The sequence below is a fragment of the Trichomonas vaginalis genome, chromosome VI (assembly GCF_026262505.1).
Source record: "Trichomonas vaginalis G3 chromosome VI, whole genome shotgun sequence".
NCBI lineage: Eukaryota > Parabasalia > Trichomonadida > Trichomonadidae > Trichomonas > Trichomonas vaginalis.
The window spans coordinates 7,130,044-7,156,990 of NC_067208.1; the positions used below are offsets into that span (position 1 = coordinate 7,130,044).

Below are 26,947 nucleotides of genomic sequence, written 5' to 3' on the forward strand. Positions count from 1 at the left end.
TAATGAAATGGAAATCATTGATGACATTAAAGAGGATGGAATTCCTAAATTTTGTAGAAAAACCTTTAGAACTAAGTTAGGAGCATATAAACGTAGAGTATTAAATCCTGAATACATAAAACATTTATTTAAAAAGGAAGACTGTGAATTATTAAACGCTAATGAATATGAAAATGCTAAATCAAAACTGAGATATAAATATATTGGAAGTGATGAAAGGTGTAAAGATAAAGATAAAGTTTATACAGTTTCATATAATAACTGGCACACGTTAGGGATAAGAAAACATTTAGGGGATTATGGGAAATGTTCTGAATTCTTCAAATCTAGTATGTACGAGAGAGTAAAAGAAATTAGAAATAATTATTTTCATGAATGAAAGATTCACTACCATAATGAAATAAAAAAATAATTTATTTTTTTATCTTTTATAAAAGAAGCTATATATAGATGATGTCAGATATTCCGCGATTAATTAATTATTTTTGAATAACTGAAGGTGTCACTATGTCACTCAGTGTCACTCGGTTATTTAACTTCTCTGAAAAAATGTGACAACATGACATTTTGACAACAGGTATGAAAGGAGGTATAAATATAATGGAGTCATAATCAAAGACCTCATAAACGAGTAAAAGAATTTGATGAGTTCAACATAGAACTTTAAGAAACTAATGATTATTTGAATTTATGAAATCAATTATTTGATTCATTCTTTCTTCAATAATTTCTATTCTTTTTGTTAAATCATCTATTTTCATTAATGAGGTGATTCTTGATTGAGGAATAGATTTCAAACTAACCACTCCTTTTATTTTTGAAATTTTGAATCCATCAACTTTAAACATTTTATTCAATTTACATGTTGTCAATTCTTCAAATAATTTTTTATTATTAGCATAATAGTCATTAAATTCTTCAACAGATGAAAAAATTTTTATTTCGGTAATTGGTTTAACAACGTTTATTTTTTGTTGAACATTTTCACTTTCATTTATTTCTTCCTCCTCTGTTTCATTTATTTTTAACATCGGTTTCATTTATCATTAAATAAAAATTAGAATATAAGTGATGAAATATATTTTTTAATTAATATTAAATCAGAAATGGCGGCAGGATTCTTTAAAAAATTATGGGATGGAATTAAGAAAGCTGCAGGTTGGGTTTATAAAAAGGTTATTAAACCTGTTGCAAACTTTTTGGCACCAGTAGCGAAAACGGCAGGAACTATCATAGGTGGAGTATTAGGTACTAAAGCAGGTAATCCGGTGATGGGAGCACAAGCAGGTAACGCAATTGGTGGAATTGCTGAAGGAATACTTAATAAAATAGGAGGTAGATAGTGGAAAAATAAATAAATATTATTTTTATCTTAGTATCGGTTGAAGTCTTTGATAAACTTTATCTCCTTTATTTAATATTTCTCTTATTGGGGCAGCTTTTGGCGTTATTGATTCAGCAACATCACTAATTGCTTCTTTATTCTTAAATATCCAATTTGCTCCTTTCTTCAATGTTTCCCAAACTTTATGCGCTCCTCTTTTTACTTTATCCCATAATTTTTTAAAGAATCCTGCCGCCATAGTTGATTATTTCATTAAAATTAAAAATTCATTTTCATATTTTAATTTTGATTTTTTATTTAATAATAAATGACGACTAACTATTTGGTGCCAAACACTAAACCGATTAATGGAAATGTGTTTCATTCATTCGAAAAGATAAATGAAATATTCGCGAAGAATGATGGAAGAAGATATTATAGAGAACTTGAAAGTTCATGCTATGACTCTGATACTCCATATTTTGATGATAAACAAACTCATTTAAGAATTACAAATCCAGCTCATGATGTGAACCAATTAGGTGACACATATATTAAACGCAAAGTTAAAGCAACTCTAGTTTCAAATAAAGCTTTCACATGTGATGCCGCTTTTAAATGCATGCGTTTATTCGTTGGTTACAAATCATCAAATCAAAGCTTTAAACAATTAGAAGTAGAAACTGAAAGAGGTGATGCCGGTTATCTTCAGATGGATTGCGCCCGTGAATCTTTTGCATTTGCAACATATAAACCAAAATCAGAAAGGAAAGTTAAAAAGTTTGTTCATTCGTTATATAATAATGTTCAAAAATATGATAACTCAGTATGTGGTAAATATATTGACCCTTCAGAAGTTTTCAAGAAAGCAAATGAAGAAGTTGATGTCACTTTTGATATGATTATTCCGGTAAATGATTTGTTAGCATTTCAGGCGTTCGATGATTATCCTAAATCATTTGGTGAAATCATTCTTAAATATTATGTTTTCAGGGATACTTTAGTATTTTGTCAGGTTGACCCGTTAAGAGTTGCTGATTTACAAAATTACGTTTATGAAAAGATAACTGATGAAAATTATGAAAAGATTATGAATCATGTTTATAAATATGATCGCAAATTCCAACAAATCGGACTTCCTGCCAAATTAATTACAAGCTTAGCCGCTACATCTGCTGACGCAACAGTTGATGACGTTATTATTTCATGCACAAAGATGGAAGTTTTAGAGGATAAATGCATTACACCAGGATACGGTTTAATTGAAGAATCAGTTAAAGCAATACCACGTTTATTCAGTAAGGAAGATCCATTCATGATTCCAGCTCAACATATTGACGTTCGTTCACTAAATGGAGGTTGCATCACTCCTGAAGGTATTAGCTCAGATTTCTCATACGCTCTTCATAATGTTACAGATGTTGTGTTAACATTTCCGAAGAATGCAATGCAAAGAACGGTTTTAGAAAATCCAATGCTTCGAGGTCTTCAGGTCACTATAGATTCCAGAAACTTCCCTGATCAAGCGATGACCACAGTGGGCGACATATTCTTTACACGTATGCTTCAAGCTTCTGATTTAGATGGAGTGAATGAATGCACGGAAGAATACGAGGACTCATTAACTAGACCACTGAATGATGATGATGGCGCGCCGTTAGCTAGAACATGGAAAGACCAAACTTCATTCTTATGCACTATTCCAGTTCAACGTGATGGAGCAGGTATATTCTTTGATGGATTAGAAACTTTCAACTCACAAGTTACAGTACAAGTGAAAGCTTATCCAATCATTCAGGGTGTAAATGACACTTACTGTTCAAAGGTGACAAATCCTCCTCAGGTTTGGTTTACTAGGACTACATATTGGACATGGACACCGGACGAAGGTTTGAAATATCATCCAACAGGTACACCACCACAGTATAGAAGTTCATATGATGAAATATTGATGAATAGAAATGTTTAAAATTATAAATTTATTTTTGATTAAATGGATTTAAATTCATCCACCCCTTATGAAGAATTAGCGGGAGTATATAATACATACGTAGATGATATGATTAATGAAGCATTGAGTGATAATAGAAATGCTCTATCTAAGGAAAAATTAATGAAAATTCCATATTCTGAATGTTACTTAAATTCAATCACTGCAGCAATTGGTAAACAAAATAAAGGTAAAACATTAACGATATTAAAACAAATTATCATTATTGCTAACACTTCCCCCCATTCACATGTGTTAATTTATATCAACCGTTCAGGTTCACCTTCAGATGATACATTTGAATCTTTAAAGCATTTAATCAAAATTCCAATTATTTATTTATCACAAGAAGAAGCAGAAGATTATTTAAAAAACTTTTTAATGTATAAAGAATTATATAATACAATCAAGAAGCAAGGATTAGAGGATAAAATTATTGATAAACAACGGGATGAATTATTTGAAACACTTTCTATTTCAAATTTTGATAAAGAATTTTTGCATTCACTCATTTTTCTAGATGATGCAGTGAAATCAAAACTAATAACAAATGAGAAATCATATTTTAATCAGTTATTAACTCAATGTCGACACATTCAATGTTCATTCTTCATGGCTGTTCAATATTTCAAAGCATTAAGCACAAACATTAAATCAAATCTGTCCACCCTTTTCATTTTCAGTGGTTTTAGTCGTCAACAGTTGAACGTTATGCTTTATCAAGTGAATTTACCAATGAGCATTAATGAACTTTACACACAATATCAACAATTAGGTGAACATGGAAAAATAATAGTTGATTTAAATAAAGGAAGTGTTAAATTTGATTAACTTTTTATAATTAATTTTTATTTTTTATTTATAATTAAACATGACAGAAATAGCAAATCTTCTACAGGTTCCATTAAAACAAGGGACAAACAAAAAGGGTCCATATAATAGAACTATGAAAGTTCCAGACGGAATGAAAGAATTAGTCCACATTGTTGCTGGTCTTCAAAAAGATGTTAAACAAATGAGAAATGTTTTAACATTACCAGAAGCTCAAGCATATGCCAAACGTCATGGACCAAATTGGGAAGCACACGAAGCAGACATTACAGGACCAAATGGAAAACCTGATGGTATAAATGAAGTTTTCGTTACTGATGGTCAAGGTAATATTAAAGTCATAAATGGGTATAAATTAACTATAACTGATTATCCTAAACGTAAAGCATATAATGAACGTTATCCTATGCAATTTGATGAAAATGGAAAAGCTGTTAAACAATACATTGGAGAAGGTGAAAATGGTCCAATTAATTCATACCGTTATGATCCATATTCTTATTTCAATGAAGAATTAAATGCTATTGAAGAGGGACCGGATGGATTACCACGATATGTTAATCAGTTTGATGGTCAATAATGCAAATTTGAGACCTGAAATTCCAGCTAAGAAATTCTTTAAAGTTGCTTTATTCGATCCAGTGTTCAATGAACAGAAAGAAGCAATGAAAGCAGAATTTAAACCAATTCAAGTGGCAAGAATTTCTTCATCTTCACTTTCAGAAGCGTTCAAGGAATTGATAAAGAAACCACTTTATTCTCAACAAGGTTATAACTTTGATTTAATTAAAGAAAGTGACAGACGTAAATTAGAAAAATCAGATGGTTTTAAGAATGCATGTAATGAAATGATTAAAGATATTGTAAATGATAAAATAAGACTGGAAGAAACTCAAAGCAATATCAATAACATAATTGGTGCAGTTACAAAGAAAGTATAAGCAAACAATGATGAACCTTGGGATATTACCGTAACAACTAAATAAAACTTTAAATATATTTTTCTTTTTTTATTCAATTATAAATGAGAAGACGTTTCACAAGTCAAAAGAACACAAACGCAAAAGCAGAGATTACGGTTGGTTATAACGTAAATGATGATAAATCACGAATTATTCAAAATGTTAAAGTTAATGTTAGTCCTGAATTAACAAGGTCAGCAACTCAACCAAATTTATTAACTCGTGACTTACCAAAGAATGAGGAGAATGAAGAAAACCATGAGAATGGAGACCCAATCATTTTATCCGAACCTGGTAAAGAACCCGTTGAAATCCCACTTATCCAACATACCCCCCACCTCTTTCATCAAACATCGAGAACCCAGGAATCTACGATTCCAGTCGCAATGCGCCATATAAAATAGACATTAATTCTGAATTAATGAAAATTTACCGTGATATAATAATTAATAATTATGATTCAATAATAAATTTAATTGACCAATCTGGTTTAATTATTTTACCTTATGAATCATTAATTCACATTATCGCCATTCTTTGTGATGTTCAAGATTCAGACGTTAAGATTCAATTTTTCATAGATGATGAGGTTTCATGCTGCGGAACAGTTGCAAAAATAAATCCTATAAAGGATATTAGCACAATTAAGATATCAAAGAACGGAACAACAACTGAACTTCATTTAACATATAATGATATTTATAATAAAATAGTTGATGAATATAAAATATCACTTGAAAAATTCTTTGTTAAGGCTATTTAATATTCAAGCATTAACATTATCGAATAATAATCCTTTGAATCATAATCAATAATAATTGACCTTTCACCAGTTTCTATCGTTTGTTTTATTTCTTTTTGTTCCCCACTATCCGGATCGGTCATTGTAATTGTTTTTGTTATAGTATCAGCTTTATCTTTAACTTCAATCTTTTTTCCATCAGGATATTTAAACCAAAATTCCAAAAATTCGATATTGTCAATCTGTTCATATTTTAATCTATCAATTACATTTTTAATACCATCTGAAAATCTTATGAAATGGTCATTATATGGGTTTGATTGAACTAAATTTGAATGAAGTGAAATATAACCTGATGATGAATATGACATTGACTCATATTTTCTGAAAACACTAAAATTTATAACATGAATGAATTTCTTATTCGTTGAATTTATGAATTCTTGAGGTAATCTTATTCTAGTTTTATTTATCACTGGAAAATAACGCTTTACCATATTTTTAATCGTAATAAAAATGTCAATTATCAATATTATTTCGAATAATAGTTGTGAATTAAATTTAACAGTTAGCGGAATTTATAATGTTACTCTCGTTTCTGTGAGTGGTAAATTTAATCCCATTCTTTTAGACCCTTCAGATTATATATCATTTATTAAAGATGACCATGAAAAAACGTATGATATGTATATAAATAATGTGATAGCGAAATGGGATATTAACATGATTTTAAGTTATTTAAATGAATCATTTATCGTATGGTATGAAGAAAATTTTAAATCAAAACCCGATAAACTTTTTGAACTTGATGAAATAAATAACCTTATTAAATTCCCGCTGAAAATTAAATTTTGTACTCCTCATCTTCGTTCATTGTTGGGGATATTAAATTTTGAAAAAGATGTTGGGGATGTTTTGTATTCTGACACTGGTTCCAATTTCATTTTAATCAAATGTGATAAAGTTAATACCCCAATGAGATTTTCACATCAAACATTAGACCCTAACTCTTACCCATCAATACAAAACATTTTATCCATCAACTTAAACATATTTTCTTTATCATATCCGTTTCAATTATCTGGGAATTCATTTATTCTTCATTCAAAAGATTTATCAAATATTAAATTTAGAATAACCGACCTATTTGATTGTGATTTAGAATTCATGAATGAAATATTATGGCAATTTCAAATAGAAAAAATAGCTGATGAGATAACAGATTAAATATTTATTTTTAAATCATAATAAATGATTAAACAACAGCAACCACAGCAACTTAAGGCACAAAGCACCCAGGTCCCTCAGACCATTACATACGCCATATATGCATATAATTCAAAGACGGCAGAACAAACGCAAAGGTTGAAATATGGAGATTTGGAGATAGTATTGAAAAATGACCATTTCGAATTCGTTTGCAATGGTGGTGCAGTGATATCAAATATAAAAGAAATTTTATTTATGAATTCAAAAATTAAAGGTATAACGGATGATATAACATCAATTCCACCAGAAGAACAAAGATATTACGCATTAAATGCATTTCCTAAAGTTTTGAAGATTGGAAGATTTAATTTAAATGAGGAATTCATAAAAGGTTTCCTAAATGACATAATGAAGAAAGCAGATAAAGAATGTGTTGCTGCTGCGTTAGAGAAGAAAGCGGATAAGGAATATTTTAACGAAAAAGATAATGAAATTAAAGAAAGGGTTGAATGGTATCATGAATGGACATCAAAGATTTTAAAAACTAAAGCCGATACAGGATGGGTTTCAGGATGTTTAGACCTTAAAGCGGATAAGGAATATGTTAACGATGAGTTAGGGAAGAAGGCAGATAAAACATATGTTAACGATGAGTTAGGGAAGAAGGCAGATAAGGAATGTGTTGCTGCTGCGTTAGGGAAGAAGGCAGATAAAACATATGTTAACGATGAGTTAGGGAAGAAGGCAGATAAAACATATGTTAACGATGAGTTAGGGAAGAAGGCAGATAAAACATATGTTAATGAAATATACCAAAGTTTGATAGGAACAACAAAAAATATTGAAACTATTGTTGGGGATGTTTCTATCGATGAAGAAAATAAATATTTTAGATGGCAGTTTGTACACTCCTTAAGAAATGGTACACGGTATAAACTCATTCCGAAAAATAACAATGAAATGTATGTAAGCTATATAAAGAATGATGGTACACAAGTTAAAGTTCCATTAGACAACAACTGTTACTTAAACTTATATGGAGACGAACAAAAGAAATATTTAAGAGTTTATGAAATGACAGATATGACATTGCCTGACCCAGCTCCAGTACCATATTATTATGACTATGGATATGACGGCGGAGCACTACATGCGGATGAACGAAAGCTAACATTATATTTAGATTATTATAGATATAAAAGATATAATGCAATAGAAAAAACGAGAATAGTATATTATTATACAGATGACAAAAATAAATATTATAGTCAAGACTTTACCTACCCTGAAAACATAAGATTATATTATAAAAAATATTCTGACACAAACCAGAAGAAACCTGAAATGGTTGCACTATATTTTAAGTTCAAAAGAGACAATCCTATATTATCTCATATGTTTGATTTAATGAACCCAGTAGGTTCTATTTATACATCTATGGATGCAAGAGGTCCTCAAGTAATGTTTGGTGTTGGTGCATGGGAACAAATAGTTGACAGGTTTTTGTATTGTGCAAACTCTTCAAAGGAAACAGGCGGAAGTAAAACGATTTCAGGTGAAAATTTACCTGCACATAGTCACTACATAGATTTAAGCACATCTCAAGCGGGTTGGCATAAGCATAGATATTGGGATTGGTCAGGAATGACAAAAGGTAAAGGATATGATGTTAAAGACGATGTTAAGTTTGCTATAAATTGTTACTGGAGTGACACTCAGGGAGAAGGAAACCATACACACCACGTTTCAGGATATACACAAACAACGGGACAAAGTAAAGAATACATGCCACCTTACATGACAGTTTACGCATGGTATAGAGTTCAATGAATGAACTAAATAAATTTTATGTTTGTAATTAATTAGGTAATGAAGTAATGGATGAACTGCAGAAATAAATGTTTTCGTTAATGATTTTAGGTTATTCAATTATTAATTATTTTTGAATAACTGAAGGTGTCACTATGTCACTCAGTGTCACTCGGTTATTTAACTTCTCTGAAAAAATGTGACAACATGACATTTTGACAACAACACAGGTTATTCAATTATTAATTATTTTTGAATAACTGAAGGTGTCACTATGTCACTCAGTGTCACTCGGTTATTTAAATTCTCTGAAAAAATGTGACAACATGACATTTTGACAACATTTACGAAAATTTGATGTAGTCCAAAAATAAAGTTAGTTTTAAAATTATTTTTATTTTTTTATTCCTATATAAATGACAGCAACAAACAACAACAGCAACAACAACATCATTTCTGATGAACAAGTTATTGATTCATTAGCTGAGGAATTAGTTGTGGCAGAAACTAAAACCCTCAACGAAAGAATTGGTGAAAACAAGATTGATTTACATAACTACCTCAAACATGATGGAGGAAGAGGAAGGAAAACTGGTATGGCTTTATTAGTAAATAAAATTTCAAATTTAACGATTATAGATGTTGATATCAATAAATCGTACAATGATGAACTTAAAGAAACAGTTAGAAAAGACATTTTATCAAAACTTTCGGATAAAGATGTTATCGTTAAAACCGCATCAGGAGGTCTTCACATTTATTGCAACACTAATTTCTTCTATGCAGTTTCGAACAGAATGATTAAATGTTATTCCTGCAATGATTATGATATTGATATCATGACTTCTATGGATGATTCAAAACGTTCATTAGTGGTTATGGCTGATTCAAGAGTTCGAAAGAATGCAACAGAACCAATCAATACATACTCATTCATTCGTGGAAGTTATGATTCAACATTAACTAGAACAGTAAACGATGTATTAAATGATTTGAATATTAAGGTAAGAGTTGAACAGAAGAGCGAAGAAATAAAGAGTATAATGAATGAAAACAAAGATGTAAACATTGACGATAAACTTGCCCAGAGCATAGTTGATGGCATCTGTGATTTTGAAGTACATAATGACGGTGGAAACATGAATTTAGAAAAAGAAGTTACATTATTCACACTGTTTCAAGCAATTAATTCGTTACCTAATCATTTAATTAATGAAGCATACGATAACGTTTATAACTTCTGCAATTTAACTGAAAATGCAAAAAGTAATTTTGAAAAAGCACGTAGTAGATATGCATATTTAATGACTTCTCCATTTGTTTTAGTGAAGATTCTAAAACTATATCAAAAGGAATATTATGATGAATATGTTTTACCTTTATTACGTAAGCCAAAAATAACATTTGATATCAAACTTGATGACTCGTTTTTGATAACAGATATTAGACGCAAGGCTGAAAATCATCAGTATAAAAACAGTTCTGAAGTAATTGAGGATTTATCACGTGTAATCCGTTTTGTAGATTGTGGAAACAAATATTTCATTCAGAAAGATTACAACATACACGACAAAATGAATCAAATATCATTTGTTCTTCAGTCAAACATGAAAGAGTCACTTAAAATGATTAAATTATTTAAAGAAGAAGGTAAAACAATAACAGCATGGGATGTACTACTAAATCAATTGTCTTCATTAACCGTTAAGGGTGTTTGCTTTAAATCTGATTCCCCCGATGTTTTCTCAACGTTTCAAGGTTATAAATACAACATTCTTGAAAAGCCTGATTACTCAAAAATTGAGATGTTTATGAATTTCATTAAAGAAGCCATTTGTGATAATAACGATGAAGTGTATAAATACCTTCTCGGCTGGATTGCATCAATGATTCAACATCCTGGAATCAAGAATGAAACAGCAATTATTTTGAAAGGACTTCAGGGAACAGGTAAAAACAGATTCACAGACATTATTTCTGAACTTCTCGCAGGTTATTCATGTAAAAACATTACTGAAATAAGTGAGCTAACGGGTAATTTCAACTCAGTAGTTGAGAATAAAATGTTTCTTGTACTTAATGAACTCAAGAATGTTGGTGAAGATAGACTCGCAAACTTCAACGCTTTGAAATCAATTATTACGGATAATGAGATTAGAATTAATGAAAAGAATCAACCCAGAAGAACAGCACAAAACGTTGCAAACTTCATTTTCGTAACTAATAACGTCTACCCTGTCAAAATTGAAGTTGGAGACAGAAGATACGTAGTTTTAAGGGTCAATGGTAAATTTAAGGGTCAATTTGATTACTTCAAGAATTTAATGGATTCATGCACAAAGGAATTTTATGATAATTTGCTGACGTATTTTATGCAATATGACCTTTCATCATTTAATGTACGAATCATACCGATGACTGAAGCCAAACAAGATTTAATTGAATTATCAACAAATCCTTTAGATGCATGGATAAATACACATTATGATGAATTGTGTGCAGGTATGACGTGTAAAAATGCTCTATTCTGCAAACCATCAGACATGAAAGACAAAAACTTTCAAATGAGCATTAAGGATAAATGTGATAAGAAACAGAGAAGAATAGATGGTAAACAAACATGGTGTTATGTTTTGAAAGAAGAAATGAAAGGATTATATAAACAAGTTGAACCAAACGATAATGAGGATTCATTTACTGACGATGAAATACCTGTGAATGAAGCTTTATAAAGTATGATTGGAATTTATTTTTGCATTAATCCCACTATGTTGTCAAAATGTCATGTTGTCACATTTTTTCAGAGAAGTTAAATAACCGAGTGACACTGAGTGACATAGTGACACCTTCAGTTATTCAAAAATAATTAATAATTGAATAACCTAAAATCATTAACGATAAAATAACTGATAACAAAATTTTATTTTTATATAAATGAATACCCCACAAGCTCAAAATTTACCACGAATCATAACAAGGGAGGAAATGATAAAAATGATGCAAGAACATGTTAAAAATAACAAACCACTAAAATTGAGAAAATGTGGTTATGCAGTAATGATGGAAAGAGAGATGTTGTCGAAGAGGAATAAAAATTAAATTTGGATTGAGTTTAAAAATTCATCTTTATTAAATTCATCTCTTCCAATCAATTTATTTATTCTATTAAATTCTTTTATTTTTGCTTCACTCAGTTTAAGGATTGAACGGTAAGTTTCTAATTTTTCGATTATTTCTTTATCGTTTTCAACCCCACCGCATTGTGGCTTCTTTTTGTAATAGCATATTTTTGATTTAATTCTGTTTAGTTTCTTTTTATATTCATCGTCTGGACTCTTGACTGCTTTGTTGTCACTCATTTCTTACGAAATAAAAAAAAATTAAATATTATTTAAATATAATGGAGTAATAAAATAAATCGGAATTTCTATTAATTTATTGTCAACTTCAACTAATGCATTACCGTTAATATATCTAACAAATTCAGCTATTGTGTCAAATCTTCGTCTTCTTTTTGTCATTGATTTATTAGTTTTTCCATAATCGAGATGAATTAAAACTTTATCCCCTTGTTTAAAATTCATGAGCCCCGAATTAATTTGTTCACGTTTAACATCATTCAACCTTTCCATTTGCTTTCTAATATATTCCCATTCTTTTGAAATATCATTTTTCATTTCCACCGGTTTCATGTTTATTGTTCTATGCCATGTATTATTATAATAATATACTAACTGTTGTATGATGGAGTCATGATTTCCATCCCAGTATATCTGACCGTTAACCCCTAACGCATCTCTAAGAGTTCTCATTACCGCATCAACTATTTTATTATGAAACGTATATGGAGAGGATGAAAAGAAAAAATTAATTTGTGGGAAATAATGAGTCATAGCTGCCTGAAATCCTTTATCACCATCACCCCTGATATTATCTACTCTTTCATGATCTAGTAAGTATTGAATAGCTCTTCGTGTTTCCTGTTCTGTTTTCCCTTTCACTGGAATGCAATATAAATATCTAGTGTTAATGTTAATGGTAAATAAATAAGTAATGTTTCCTTTTGAATATTCTAAATGATCGATTTCGTATGAATATGGATATGGTGCAAATGAAGGGCGACCAAATTTTTCCTTTAACGGTTGAATTTTCGGGTCAATTGGTTTATTTAATATCTTGAAATCCTTTTTAAAATCTTTTTGCTTCTTAAATGTTTGAAATGGATATAATAAAGTGAATGATGAAGGATTAACTGAAGGAGGAGGTACTACTGTTGGAGGTTTTGGTGTTGTAAGTGGTTTAATTTTATCTGCTTTGATTTTGGATTTCATTCCCCCCTTCATTAATTCTGGATGTATTCTATTCATTTGTTTTAAATATGCTGTATATAAAGGTTTGATATACTTTCCTGCTTCGAGTTTATGTTGAAGGATGAATTCCAAAAGTTGATCTTCATTTAAAAGTCGGGCTGAATATGGTTTAACTAATGAATCATAAATTAAAGCTTGTGCATCATTTATGGTCTGAAGGACCTGGGCGTTTTGCACCTTTTGTTGATGAACATTTGCTACTTTCTCTTTTGGTGTTGTTTTCGGCTTTTTCTTCTTTGGCTTTTGTTCCTTTGGCTTTTGCGGCTCAGGATTATATAATTTATATAATTCATCAATATCTTCTTCTGTTAATACTTTATTTTTGAAATCTTTCAATTGTTTAAGTTGTGATTTAGTTTTTCCCTTTGTATATTCATTATTTTTAATTTTGTCTTTAATTTTAGAAATTATTTTATCATGATATTTCAAAATTTCATTTTTATAATACCGATAATAATAACCCATATCATCACCCGTTATATTATTATCATATTTTTGGAGATATGATTTTAATTCATAATAATTAGGAAAATATTGATTAAGTACTAAATCATCAATTAAATTTTCTAAATCTGCATTATCCATTTATATAAAAATAAAATAAATGTTTTAAGGGTGCCCACCTCTTTGAATCATAGTATCAAAACCATTATTTACATATTGAATCACATTATTAACAGTTCCTTTTGTCTCTTCTGTGCATTTTATTAAAAATAAAATTTTAAATTCATGACTCAACCCTACGTTTTTAAATTATATTAAATAAATGGCATACAACATCCATTTTCACAACATACAGCCTTAGTGTGTGCTCCTGTTAATGCAGTCTTACCGATTGTTAAGCGAGTCATTGACCCGTTTTTAAGTTGTAAATTAATATTCTGACCATCAAATATCACTTTATCATTTATTATATCCAAATAATTTTTAGGTGTTAATTGTTTATTTTGTCGTAAACTAACACCTTTCATTTTTTGTGCAATCTTTTTAAAATCACTTCCATCATTGAACCGTTGAATGATGTATAACACTTAGGGCATAAAGCAACCATGTTATCACCTTGTTTCTCAATTGCTAAACCCAATAACTTCTTCTCATGTGCTTTTTCTTCAGCTTTATTCTTTAATTTAGGTTTAAATTTCTCATCAAAACAGAAGAAATCAAATGGTGCGAATTTGAAAATGTTTTTATCATAAAATTTTTATCGGTACAATTGCTTGAAATGCTTGAGTGTTAGGAAGATTTGGATCGCCAGCGATTGCCCAATAAGATGAATCAGTATCACCTTCAATGAAATGAAAACGATTAACATCCATGCATTTATACATAAAATCATAAATGAAAACCAAATACCAGTATTTAGCATTATCTAAAGTGAAGAATGCCTCTTGTAAACATGTATCACATCTATAAAATCTATCTTTAAGCATCACTTGATATGTATCCTCACCTATTTCTCTTATGTTTTTAAACTTATTTGACATACATGCAACGCGTGCCTTCTGTGCATTCATTATTTTAGTCTTTGCGTAATTTTGTGTATTCATTGCATCGTAACCATATGATCCATTAAGTGAAATCTTGCAAAATAAACTTTTTCCTTTATTTCCTTCTAATTCAGCCTTTTGTCTTTCGTTCATAAATTTGTTCGCAAATTCATTAAAACAAGTGTTTTTAGTAAATGTTAAAATTGATTGAATGTCATCAATGATAAAATGAAATCTGTCTATTAGATACCAAAGATAATAAGAAGAAAATGGTTGATATTGGTTGTGTGTTGATGCTAACTGAGTTAATTTCCTCTGTTTCTGGTCAACTGGTAGATTGTTTGATTTCATGTAATTATACATAAAACTGCCAATTGTTTTTTCATCTGTGATAATATCTAAGTTTCTTATTATCGGTAAAAAGTTTATGTAATCATTAATGTATTTTTCATCAATGTGACCCTTTACTTCAGCCACGAATAAAGTATTTTTCTTTCTAATAATTCCCAGTGCTTTTGCTTTCTTTGTTGCTGTATCACAAATGATAACACCATTCAATCTTCCCGGCATATACATTTTATGGTCAGTATATTGAATGAAATCATGAGGATTAGATGAAAATGATGAAGGATATAATGAATTAAAATCAACACCAACGAAATGAGTCATAATGTTGGTGGTGTCCTCATTTGATACAGTTTTAGTTTCTGGATTATATGAAAGTTTATTAATGTGCGTGATTCCTTTAAGATTTACTCTATGTTGAACATTTGATAGACCACCAGTAATTCCATTACGGAGAATGTGATAAGCTTCAACTGAATCTAAAGTCATTGGTAAATTATTTTTTAATGCATAATTTCTTAAATTGATTCTTAAACGTTGAACATCTTCATTTTTATTTGATTTTACGACATTGCAATAACAACACATTAACTGACAATTTTCTTTGGTATGTGGTTTTTCATTATCTATTCTATCCAATGTTGGTTTATTTGCATATGTAAACGCTTTACCACACATTTTGCATTTAGATGAAAGGATTAAATCATGATAGTATTGAAAATCATCCATTGAAACATTGTTTTTGGTATCTCTTTTCACCTTTTCATCTTGTTTCTTATATGAATCAATTTTATATTTCCAATACTTTTTCGTTAATTCAAAACTTGATTCCACATTTTCTTCTTCTGGATATGTTTCGTTAGGATTGAAGTTCTTATATGCTAACGCGTAACGAATCATTGATGCATTCGATGATAAAGAAAGATTATGAAGCATATCAATTTTATAAACAAATGTTTCTTCAATAATTTTATCAATTGGGTCAATCATAATTTCAACATCTTTATTGCAATAATGAATAAAATATTCTAATCTATTCTTAAAATTTTTAGCATCATTGAGATATATTTGATAATCACTATCTGATATTGTTTCTTGTGTTAATGCTGAATAAAATGAATCTTTCGTGAATGGTTCCTCTTTATATAATTCATCTTCGTAATTCTCCCATGTGATGAATTGATAAGGGAAAAAGGATTTAACACGTGATTTATTGTTTCCGAAATCTTGAGTGAATTGGTCTAATGTTCCACCCGCTATATAATTTCTGATGTCAATAAATCTTAATTCGTATGGACAGTTTGTTTTCTTTACTATGACTTGCTTAAATTGAGAAGATGAACCCAGCATTGATTTTATTTTCCATTTTGCAGTATTTAAATCACGAAGAATTAAATTTAAATCAAACTTTCCCGAATTAAAACCAATGATATTCACTTTATTAAATTCTTCATCTAAAAGCTCTTTCATTGCTTCCTTTTGTTTCTCATTTAATGTATGGGACAAAGTCCCCGCCGTTTGGTCTGAAAGACCTTCAGGACTCAAAGAGTCCGTTTGCGGCTTCATTAATTCTTCATATTGTTCAATATTTGATTTAGCAACTAATGAACAGGTTGAAAATAAAAATTCAATCCAATCAGAGATGAACGAATCACTCGAAGTTAAGCAAAAATTCCTCGTAAATGTTTTATCGTTTAATTTAACCGTTGATGATACCATGAATGGTTTTAAGTAAGCGTTCAAAGTTGCACATTCAGAAAGTTGAAGTTCTTCTTTAGTCTCTAATGTTTCGAAGTCAAAAGTAATATAATATCTTGTTGGTTTATAATATTCCTGCAAATTATGTGCTAATAACCACTGATATATCTTCTGTTTCGTGATATGTGGTGTATATGGTTGTTGTGTGTTTTGCAATTGAACGTCTTGAATTAATCTTCCATTATTTTCTTTACATTTCTCACAATGTTTTAAAAATCTTCTTTGGTTTTTCCTTTCTGGATCATCACGGATAGAATAAACTTCTTCTTTGCAAAAGGGACAAACTTTATATCCTGTGAGTGCTTCAACGTCTGTAATTCTGTCAGCGTGAAGTTTTCCACATGGACTCTGTGTTAATAAAATATTTACTGTTTCAAATTCTGGATCTATCATTATTGATTCCACTAATGGAAAGTCTACCTTATTTATGTCCACGTCTTCTGGTTGAGGGTCACAATAATAAAAATCAATATTAACGTTTAACATTCTTGCTAACCTCTCACTTTCTGATGAAATGTCAAATCCTTCATATGCATCTATGGCTTCATTTAAATAACTTCTACGAGTTTTAGGATTAACACCATCAGGAATGTTATAGAAGCGTTTAAATAACCTTCTACCTTCGGCTCTTATTTGATTATCATTCATTTTTGCTGTTCCATTTTTATTCATTTATGTAAGAATAAAAATTAAAAAATAAATAAAAATAAAGTTTATTTTTTTTTAAAGTCCGAGACTCAGAGAGTCCAGGGCTAAAGTCCATAAAATGAATTAAGAACACATAAATTTTTATCATCTGCGACGTGACGAATACATTTTAATTTACTCAAGAATGCGTACCCTGATACATTAAATCTAATTCCCGTCTTATTTAATTTCACAACTTTGAAAAGGAATGTATGAATAGCTATAAAATGATGAGAAGATGTTTTATGGGTTGCTTCCATTTTTTCTGAAATAAATGAATAAATATAATGTTTATAAGTTTTCATATCTTTTATGTTCTTAATAACGAATGGTATAGACCTTTCAACTTCGTCTTCCTTCGGTGCTGTTCTTTCATATGAAACATTATTGGTATCTTCAATAATGAAACCACAATCACACAAAATTTTATAGGTTCCAATGGTTTCTTTTGATATTTTATCTAATAAATCAAAAACTTTATCAACACCTGTGCATTTATTTAAATAATAATTTGTGTAAATATCATGGTCTTCTTTCTTAATCGTATTTGTTGCATATGTTACATTTTTCAGTGCTTTTTTGAATTTTTCAGAATCAAGAGGAGGTGAAAGTAATATACATGGATAATCTCCATCGTCAATAAACTGAAGCTTATGTTTATGAATAAATTTTGTGCCTTCTTCTGAAAGTGTTTCGTCAATATCACCATCTAATAAATTTTTAGTAGATTCCAAAAAGTAATTTTTATATCTTTCCTCATGTGATTTTTGAACTTCTGATTCTGAAGCTGGGATATTCATTAAACCCTCTACTTCATTCTCAGCATTTCTCAATTCCTTAATTTTTTCATCTATTTCATTTCTTAATTGTTCCAATTTCTCAATCTCATCGTTATAATATTCATCTTGTTTAATCCGTTCTTCATAATATTCAGGGAAAACATCAGGTTCTTTAGGTTTTTCTTCTTCAGATGTGGGATATAAGAAATTTATAACATCATCTTTATTCATTTTTCCATCATAATCTAAATCATTTAATAACTCCGCGAATTTTTTACAATTTCTTAAATAATATTTATCAACTTCATAACCCACCTCCTCTAATATATCCTTTATTTCCTCGTTTGTGAATCCTAATTTTTTAACGTTGTTAGTTTTGACGCTCATTTCATACAAAATAAAAAAATTAAATAATAAACATAACTAAGTTTTAATTTTTCGTAAGAAGTTTATGAGGTCTTTGATTATGACTCCATTGATTCCATGAAATTAAATATTCTTTATCATTATATTTATACCTCATTAGCTTATTTTGGCTTTCATATTCATTTAATAATTCACAATCTTCATTTTTAAATTGAAGTTTAACCCATTCAGGATTTAAACAATGTTTAATTAATCGCGGAATATCTGACATCATCTATATATAGCTTCTTTTATAAAAGATAAAAAAAGAATTTATTTTAAAATTAATGTTAATTTTTTAATGATTTATAAATAAATATATTTTAATGCATCGTCTATATATAGATGTAACAAAAAAAGTCACACAACCCGCATCATCTACTACTTAGCATTTAAAAATTTTGTTTTGTAAATATTAGAATTATTTTATTTTAAAATAATGTTTTATTATACATTTCGAGCATTATTTTTAACTACAGAAAAAAGGTGTAAATTATTTAAAAATTGTATTGATCATAAAAATTTCATTGTCACTATTCAAATTTTTTGTAAAGTTTTGAACTCAAAAGTCCAAACAATTTTGACTATTTTTTGAAGGAAATTAAGACTAGAAATTATCTCGGACTATTTCAGAGAATTGAGTTCCGCTTCGCTCCACTCAATTCTCTGAAAAGTCCGAGATAATTTATTAAATCTTAAATTCGAACATTACGAGTCTACGTAAGACATAAGCACTGATAATAGCAAATTATTTTGAAAGCATGGGCAATATTTTCAATTTATACATCTTTTTGGCGGAGCTGCAAATCGTCATATCTCAATATCAGTATGAGTTAAATAAATTGCACCAATAAAATTAAATTGACTATCACTTTTTTTTCATGATATTAGCGTATAATTTAAAAATTAATGAGGTTTAAAAATTCATGATTTATTTATTTCAGTGGAATAATGATTTTAATTTCAAATCATCTGAGTTTTTCTTTTTATTATTCTTTGATGTCTCGTTGATAGCACCATTTTCAAGCAAGAGTTCAGCAATCCTTTGTGAATTTGCTCTTCTAGCAATTTTCAATACTGATGATCCGGATTTGTCCTTTGCATTAACATCAGAACCATTTTTGATGAGAAATTCTGCAATTTCAAATGCGCTGTTCTCAGCGGCAGTCATTAGACATGTTTTTCCTTCATCATCTATAGCTTTGACATCAGCTTTATTTTTAACCAAAATCTCGACAATAGAAGGAGAATCTTCAATTGTAGCCAACTGAATGATGATTAAGTTCTTCTTTCCATTGTATTCTCCTATCTTTTCATTAATATTTGCTCCATGAGAAATAAGTGCATTGGCGATCTCTTCATCATGAACAAAGCATGAAATATGTAAAGGAGTAACTCCTGTTGCATTCTTAGAATATAATTTAGCTTTTGCATTAACATCTGCACCTTTCTCAATAAAGTAGTTAACTAAATTGATATTTGCTGACTGTACTGCATAATGTATTGGCTGTGTGTTTGCTGGCGATTTAGAATTAATGTCACAACCCTTTTCAACCAAGAAAGAAACAAGTTCAACATTACCACTCATTGCAGCAAAATGAATTGCTGACAATGATAAATCTCCATTATCACAAGATTCATTGAGTGAAGCTCCTTTTTCAATTATGTATTTAACAATCTCGAGGTTGCCAAGTCTGCATGAAATGTGTAAAGGAGTTTCTCCAAATGTTCTTTCATCTTTTTTGTCTCCTTTATTACGAGAAATTGCTTTTGCATTGACATCAGCACCATTATCAACAAGAAGTTTAACAACAGAGAATGAATTTGCTTCACAAGCGAAATGGAGGCTTGTTTTGTCCAAGCTCTTTTCGTTCTTGTAATAATTGAGCATTTTGACATCACTTCCATTTTGGATTAAGAATTCAGCAAGAGCTTTCGATCCATATTGAGAAGCATACATCAAAGCAGTATCTCCATTCTCAAAGTCATCTTCATCATCGTCATCATTTGAGATATCTCTGTCATTAATGTCACCTTTGTTTTGTAATTTATAAAGCAAGGCTCTAATATTGATGTTATTTACGCATTCAGCAACAGACAAAGCGTTCTTCTCAAAGCCATTCTGGATAAGCCATTCAGCAAAGTCATTGTTATGTGACTTTAAGCTGTATTCGAAGCATTCGTCAAATTTGAGACCTTTTTCTTTGAGAATTTTTGCAATTTCGATGCTTTCGCCTAAACTTGCATAATAATCTGTTTTATTTGTGATTTTGCAACCATTTTGGAGTAAGAAGTTAAAGCAATTTACTGAACCGAACTGTGATGCAAACTCGATTAATGTCATATCTTCAATTTCTCTTGTGAATTTGAAGTTCTTTGAAGAGGACATTTTTTGAAGTTCTTCAATTTTGTCCCACATCAAAATGAACTCCAAACTTTTGTGATCATAATCTTTGATGAGTGGTTCATCGTCTTCGTATTCATCTTCATCTTCTTGTGGTTCTAAATCTCCTTTGTGCTCAAGTAATTCAACAAATTCTTCACTGATTTCTTTCAAAGAATCTCTTGAAAAATTCGATAAAAATGTTTTAAAAATAATAGATGAAACATCAGCTAGATTAGTTGCCTGCTTAGGATGTGATGAAGCAAGATCACCGATGAAGTTAATAATAAGAGATCTTTCATCAGGATTTGATTTGATAAATTCAATAACTTTGGTTCCGATTTCTTCTGTGTTTTCATTGGATATCTTCTCTATTTCATCAGTAATAGAAACAATGTCTTTCAAAATTGGTGGAATTTCAACATTGATCAATGAAGTTGAAGACATTTGAAAAAAAGTGAAATTGAAAGAGGGGACAAAAATTTTATTCCCTCTTTTTAAGACTAAGCATAGAATAGCATGACTTTTCTCTTCAAAAGCAGCTTAACATCTTAATGCAAATCTTGTTGTTTTTAATCTAATCAAAATTTGAACTTAAATTTTCGCTCCATACCAAGCTTAAGATATTGTCATATATATAAAAATCTAAGTGTTTCTTTTCGCAGTTTTAAGGCATGAAATTGGGAAAATATATCTATCAAATAATGAGATGAGAATCAATGAGTATAATTACTATACACTATATCTTTATTGAAAATGATTTGAGGTAATGTTTATGCATTAAATGAAGAATTAATTAATAATTTTTATGAATATAGTTTAATAGACAAAAACATTAGATCGATGGTTTTTGTTTACTGATAAAAATAATAAAGGCAAGTAGGAACCTATTCAAATCTATATGAAAAATTGAGATATATTGAGATGAAGAGAAAAAAAATGCATTTTTATGCAATAAAATGGTGCTAGATATAAATATTTATAAATAAGTTTATTCTATTAAATATCAACAATACTCAAAAAGATTAATAAAGCCAGCGCTACGAAGAAAACTGCAGTAGCAGCATACAGTTTGTTAAACTTAACTAAAGACTTCAGGTATTCCAATGTGTTCACCTTAGTCTCCTCAAGTTTTTCTTCTTTTTGAGATTCAAATTTTTTGGTGTCACTTTTTTGATCGGAATGAGAATTTTGGCCATCATTTTGTTGGTCAGTAACTCTTTGATCTTGAGGGATTGTTGTTGGATCTACCAAACATTTAGCGACATTAAATCTAACTATCAACTCCTCAACTTGTTTCTTCTTCTCCAAAATCTCTTTTTCACGAGATTTGAAATCTACAACCCTTATTTTGTCCTTTTCTATCCTCTTATCATGTCCATCCTGTTGTGTTTGACGTTTCTTGATTTCGTCATTTGTTAGTTGGTTAGTTTTTTCATTTTTACTGAGCATTTCTTTGTAATTCTTGATTACAGTGATTTTTTCGAGCTCTGCTTTCGCGTCTTTGACGACATCTGCCTTAGGATTGATCGGCATTCCTGGATCCAGCCTCGTAAGGCCAGTCATATAATGTCTAACCTCAATAATGTGGCCAGGAGCTGTTAAAGCGAAATTATTAGCGAATCCGAGTATTTTTCCATTGGAAATAAGCTCGGTGGTGCATCGCATTGGCTCTTCGCCTTTCCATGGCCAGAATCTTTGAACTTCATTTGGAGTTATATTCACTGGATCTGGACAATTCATCAGTTTCGGAGCGGATTTGAGGACAATGTCGCTCTTGCCAATGGTTTCAAGGTCGTAGATTCTGTTTGACATTGGAGAAAAGTCAATTTTGGCAAATGTGACAAAAAATGGTCGAATTAAGTTGGATTTGTTGTTATCGCTTGGATCAGAACGAGCACCAAGTAGTATTAAGTCTGTTTCTCCTTGTGAAAAGAAGGCAAAAGAGGTCATACTCATATTATCTTCAAGATCCGGACGAATCTGGATTGGAGTAGAAATATATGGACAGTGGATGCTGAATTTCTGTATTTTTCTTAGATTTTCGTATTTTTGATTAAGTAACAATGAATCTGGAATTTGTTGGCCAGGTAACAGGATTGGAGAGATTTTATAGAGGTTATTCTTGGGTGTATTGTATGTAAATACGAAAAGACTGTAAGGAGCCCATGAATTTTCACGATTTTCCGTTGATCCGAATGCAATTTGATAAATTTTCTCACGAATATTGAAAATTTGCTCTGATTCTCCTGTTATACAGTTAATAACTTGTAATTCACCGGATTCATAAGCAATCATTAAATAATTTGGATTTGTTGGGAAAAATTGCGCATCTACAATGGATTTATTAAGAATTTCTAATTGATTTACGTTTTCTACAAGTCTTGGATTATGGAATTTTGCATTTGGATTGAAATCGAATAAATGAATTGTTTCTGTTGAAAGATAAAAAAGTTTTGTCGCGTTATTATTGCTTCTAAGTAATAATGGTGATATTAAAATCTCGCTATTTACTTGCATATAATAAATTGGTTGTTTTTCCTTGCTTTTTTCTGTTAAATCGATGTATGCGATGGAATTTTCTGTAACAAAGAAAACATATTTATTAGCACTCGAGGATACAAGTGATGGCCTATCTTGGCGCGGAAAATTAGCAGGAAATGTTGGTTCACTTACTAGAACAAAATTTCCATCCATAACTTTGAGACACAGAATAAAATTATGCAGGGTCCAGTCACCAAAAAATTATAATAGAGATTCTATATTTGGAGAAAGAGAGGATATATTCTATATGAATACATACGTTTTTAAAAGTTTGAAAGATTTATTAGGCATTCGTGTTATGCAGAAACAATATTTTTTTTCTTTTGACTTACAATTAGACTTAGTTCAATGAAAATGGAAGACCTGTTTCATTGTTAGCGAATGAGAGAAGTGGAAGTGTAAGATTAAAAGAATATATGTTCATTTTTTCTGTATTAAATGAACAATTCCAAATTCGTGCAGCAAAATCTCCAGTACAGATTGCAGTCGTAATGGAATTATTACTATATGCACAAAATATAATTTGTATTGTTATTCCCAGAAAATTGCGGATTTTAGACATGAGCGATAATCAAAATAACTATATTTGCCATTTTTGAGGGAAGAATCACCGATTTTTGAGCTGGTACTTGTTTTTAGCTTCTGATTAAAAATTATTCATGCAATTGGGAACTCAACAAATGATTAAAGGGTAAATAAATGATTTATACAAATGGGATTTGATTCATGATTATCATTAGATACGAAACATCAAAAATGATCCCAAAAATAATAGCCAGAATAGTACCTAAAAAATAATGAAAATCCTATATTTTATTCTTTCAAATTATTGGGAATTAAAATGGCAAAATTAATCATAAATTTCACTTTTTGGCGGCACCGGGAAAAACCCGCTAATGGAAAACACCAACGAAGCAGACTTTGATCAAGTACCACAGACATCTCCTGTTCACAAGCCTGCCTTTGATTATGACTTTGACATAGCCATGGCTCTTCAGTCTCCTCTCAGTGCGCCGTTATACAGTCCTAATAATTCACCGTTTGGTCCTTTCGATAAACTAGAGGATACAATCCCTACATATTCATTCGCAGACTTTGGTGTACCTGTACCGACTACAACATTACAACAAGAACTTGAAAAAAAGATGGAAAAGCCAGTTACACCTAAGAAGAATTTAATGAAAAAGAAAATTCAATTTGTGTATCGTCCATTTGTTTCTCTAGAGGCATCAGAACTTACTGTACATCAGTTAAGATCATTATTATCAAAACCTCCAAGAAAAGCAAACCAATCAAAAGCAGCCTCCTACTCGTGTATTTAAATAGTATATGCACATGAATTAATGAATCAATATTTGTGTGAATACCAAAAATTAGATATCTTTCGTCAAAAATTGGTATTGTTTCTTTTTTGTTGATAATAAACATGTTGTATCTATCTTTATAAGTAACTACATAGAATTGCAACTGAAATTTGTTAACCGTTATGTCATTGTTTAAAATCGATAGAAAAATTTACTAGATACTGTCTTTTCATTAATTATTACATCATTTTTGCTATTGAAAACCACGAAATGAATATTAGCATATTTATAAAGTCTTTTATTAAACATATATTACAATGATACAAAAAATTAAGAAATACAAACAAGATATTAATAAACATTAACATAACAATGATTAATATGATGGATTCAAATCATCCAGAGGCCTCAATGATGGTTTCCGATTTGAACCTGGAGATCTTTCACTTTTCATCTCTGTTTGAGGTCGTGATGGCGTTCTTTGATTCTGAAATTCACCATACATTACTTTATGAGCTTGGTTTGCATGCGGAGTTACTGACGTTTTTGCAGCTGTGAAATCTCTTGGGAATCTTGGTGAAACTCCAGGAGAAACAATAGCGCTTTGAACTTCCCTCATTGCACTATGGATTATTGATTCGAAATTCTTTTGCATTGAATCAATTTTTTCATCAAATGTATCAATTGTGGCAACTTTATCACTTAGTTCATCCAATCTCGATGAAATTTTGTTTAATTTAAGTCGAGGTATTTCAATTCCCTTTAATTCTGCAATTTCATCTTTAATTTGTGAAAGTTCTGCCTTTGAAATAGCTTTAAGTTTAAGTTCCTCAATAACATCTTCCATCTCTTTCAGTCTCGTATCGTTATCTTTTGGTATTTCTCTTTCTCCATTATTTTCCCAAACTTGGTTAGAAAGTATTGTAAATTGATGGTAAAAACCATTCAAAACTTTCTGTACTGCTGGAGCAAACTGCATTAAGTATTCAAAGTAGTCTATAAACGATGTAGCAGTCGAAATTCTTGGAATTTGTGGTTTTGCTTTAAGATCGTATTTTGGCGATTTAATCCACTGTGGTAATGGATCGTTAGGATTTCTACAGATTTTTCTTGCAACTGCTTCTGCATTTTCAATTCGATTTGAAAGTGTATTAATTTGAGCTTGAATCATCTTAATATCGCTTCTATCACCTTCTGTAGCAAGATGGATGGCTTTTGTTAAACTCCATCCTTCGAATTCTTCGAATGAATTTACTTCCATGACATGAGCGAAAGAAAGCTGTAATCGCTTAAGTTCATTCATTACTTGAGCATGTGATGTTTTAACATCTGATACTGCAGCGCGCATTTCGTTAAATTCGAAAGTTGGCTTCGTTAATTCAAAAACTTTTTCTTCTATTAATGCATTTTGAGCTCTTACTACGCTGTTGATTGAGAAGATTGCATCAGTTAATTCTTTTTTGGTTGATTCTTTGTTAGCACTAAATTGCGAAGTAAAATCCATTTTAAAGCTGTGTAGTTCTTTTGAAATCGATTCTTTAAAGGAAGTGTTATCCTCTTTAAGGATATCTACAGTCTTTGAGATAACAGATATTTCTTGTCTTGAAGGTTTTGTAGCTACATCATCTTTGAGTTGTTTAACTTGGAATTCAAGAGCTGTAACCTCATCCTGAAGTTTTTGAAATACTCTTTGAATAACGACATCATCAATCTGGATTGAAAATAAAGATTTTCTCGGTGAATCTTTGAATTCATCCATTTTCGATAAAAAAATGAACGTTTATAAAATTTTTGTAAACTTTTCAAATTTAATCATCAGGATTTTAAATTGAAATACTTATTGAGCAATTTCTCGCTTAAGTGATACATATTGAGAGGAAATTTAACAGAACTGAGCGTTATTCTCCACTACATAGCTAGATTTCAGTACTTCAAAATATGAAAAACACAAATTGAGCATTTAATTTTATCTGAACTCAATTAACACAATTAATTGAGTTGTCGTAAGATTTTATGTT

The 26,947-nt window shown here is 30.1% G+C and overlaps 11 protein-coding genes and 1 pseudogene across 12 annotated transcripts, besides 3 other annotated features; 7 read left to right on the forward strand and 5 right to left on the reverse strand.

The window, feature by feature from the left end:
* Positions 1-1,106: 1,106 nt before the first annotated feature.
* Positions 1,107-1,343, forward strand: TVAGG3_0820810 (N-acetylmuramoyl-l-alanine amidase family; the record flags this gene model as incomplete). Its single annotated transcript, XM_001320766.1, has 1 exon — positions 1,107-1,343. The coding sequence occupies one exon, from the start codon at positions 1,107-1,109 to the stop codon at positions 1,341-1,343; it is 237 nt and encodes a 78-aa protein (XP_001320801.1).
* Positions 1,344-1,946: 603 nt separating this feature from the next.
* On the forward strand, positions 1,947-2,700 carry TVAGG3_0820820 (uncharacterized protein; the record flags this gene model as incomplete). Its single annotated transcript, XM_051248020.1, has 1 exon — positions 1,947-2,700. A coding segment is annotated over one exon (754 nt), but the record flags the coding sequence as incomplete, so codon positions are not given.
* Positions 2,701-2,885: 185 nt separating this feature from the next.
* On the forward strand, positions 2,886-3,293 carry TVAGG3_0820830 (uncharacterized protein; the record flags this gene model as incomplete). The annotated part of the gene is made up of 1 exon (XM_051248021.1): positions 2,886-3,293. The coding sequence occupies one exon, from the start codon at positions 2,886-2,888 to the stop codon at positions 3,291-3,293; it is 408 nt and encodes a 135-aa protein (XP_051083496.1).
* A 150-nt stretch (positions 3,294-3,443) lies between these two features.
* Positions 3,444-12,985: a mobile genetic element.
* On the forward strand, positions 5,170-5,870 carry TVAGG3_0820850 (annotated as a pseudogene). Its single transcript has one exon. A coding segment is annotated over exon 1 (701 nt).
* TVAGG3_0820860 (phage tail repeat-like family) lies at positions 7,101-8,888 on the forward strand (the record flags this gene model as incomplete). The annotated part of the gene is made up of 1 exon (XM_051248022.1): positions 7,101-8,888. The coding sequence occupies one exon, from the start codon at positions 7,101-7,103 to the stop codon at positions 8,886-8,888; it is 1,788 nt and encodes a 595-aa protein (XP_051083497.1).
* Positions 9,284-11,599, forward strand: TVAGG3_0820870 (uncharacterized protein; the record flags this gene model as incomplete). The annotated part of the gene is made up of 1 exon (XM_051248023.1): positions 9,284-11,599. One exon carries the CDS (start codon positions 9,284-9,286, stop codon positions 11,597-11,599), a length of 2,316 nt encoding a protein of 771 aa, XP_051083498.1.
* On the reverse strand, positions 11,963-12,226 carry TVAGG3_0820880 (uncharacterized protein; the record flags this gene model as incomplete). Its single annotated transcript, XM_001320768.1, has 1 exon — positions 11,963-12,226. The coding sequence occupies one exon, from the start codon at positions 12,224-12,226 to the stop codon at positions 11,963-11,965; it is 264 nt and encodes an 87-aa protein (XP_001320803.1).
* Positions 12,986-14,795: 1,810 nt separating the features above from the next.
* TVAGG3_0820890 (DNA/RNA polymerase superfamily) lies at positions 14,796-15,798 on the reverse strand (the record flags this gene model as incomplete). The annotated part of the gene is made up of 1 exon (XM_051248024.1): positions 14,796-15,798. A coding segment is annotated over one exon (1,003 nt), but the record flags the coding sequence as incomplete, so codon positions are not given.
* A 702-nt stretch (positions 15,799-16,500) lies between these two features.
* Positions 16,501-16,749: a mobile genetic element.
* A 1,590-nt stretch (positions 16,750-18,339) lies between these two features.
* Positions 18,340-18,745: a mobile genetic element.
* Positions 18,746-19,599: 854 nt separating this feature from the next.
* TVAGG3_0820920 (spectrin binding) lies at positions 19,600-21,528 on the reverse strand (the record flags this gene model as incomplete). Its single annotated transcript, XM_001320769.1, has 1 exon — positions 19,639-21,528. The coding sequence occupies one exon, from the start codon at positions 21,526-21,528 to the stop codon at positions 19,639-19,641; it is 1,890 nt and encodes a 629-aa protein (XP_001320804.1).
* A 515-nt stretch (positions 21,529-22,043) lies between these two features.
* TVAGG3_0820930 (WD40 repeat-like family) lies at positions 22,044-23,781 on the reverse strand (the record flags this gene model as incomplete). The annotated part of the gene is made up of 1 exon (XM_001320770.1): positions 22,081-23,778. The coding sequence occupies one exon, from the start codon at positions 23,776-23,778 to the stop codon at positions 22,081-22,083; it is 1,698 nt and encodes a 565-aa protein (XP_001320805.1).
* A 735-nt stretch (positions 23,782-24,516) lies between these two features.
* Positions 24,517-24,972, forward strand: TVAGG3_0820940 (uncharacterized protein; the record flags this gene model as incomplete). The annotated part of the gene is made up of 1 exon (XM_001320771.1): positions 24,522-24,947. One exon carries the CDS (start codon positions 24,522-24,524, stop codon positions 24,945-24,947), a length of 426 nt encoding a protein of 141 aa, XP_001320806.1.
* Positions 24,973-25,305: 333 nt separating this feature from the next.
* Positions 25,306-26,688, reverse strand: TVAGG3_0820950 (uncharacterized protein; the record flags this gene model as incomplete). The annotated part of the gene is made up of 1 exon (XM_001320772.1): positions 25,306-26,688. One exon carries the CDS (start codon positions 26,686-26,688, stop codon positions 25,306-25,308), a length of 1,383 nt encoding a protein of 460 aa, XP_001320807.1.
* Positions 26,689-26,947: the final 259 nt, after the last annotated feature.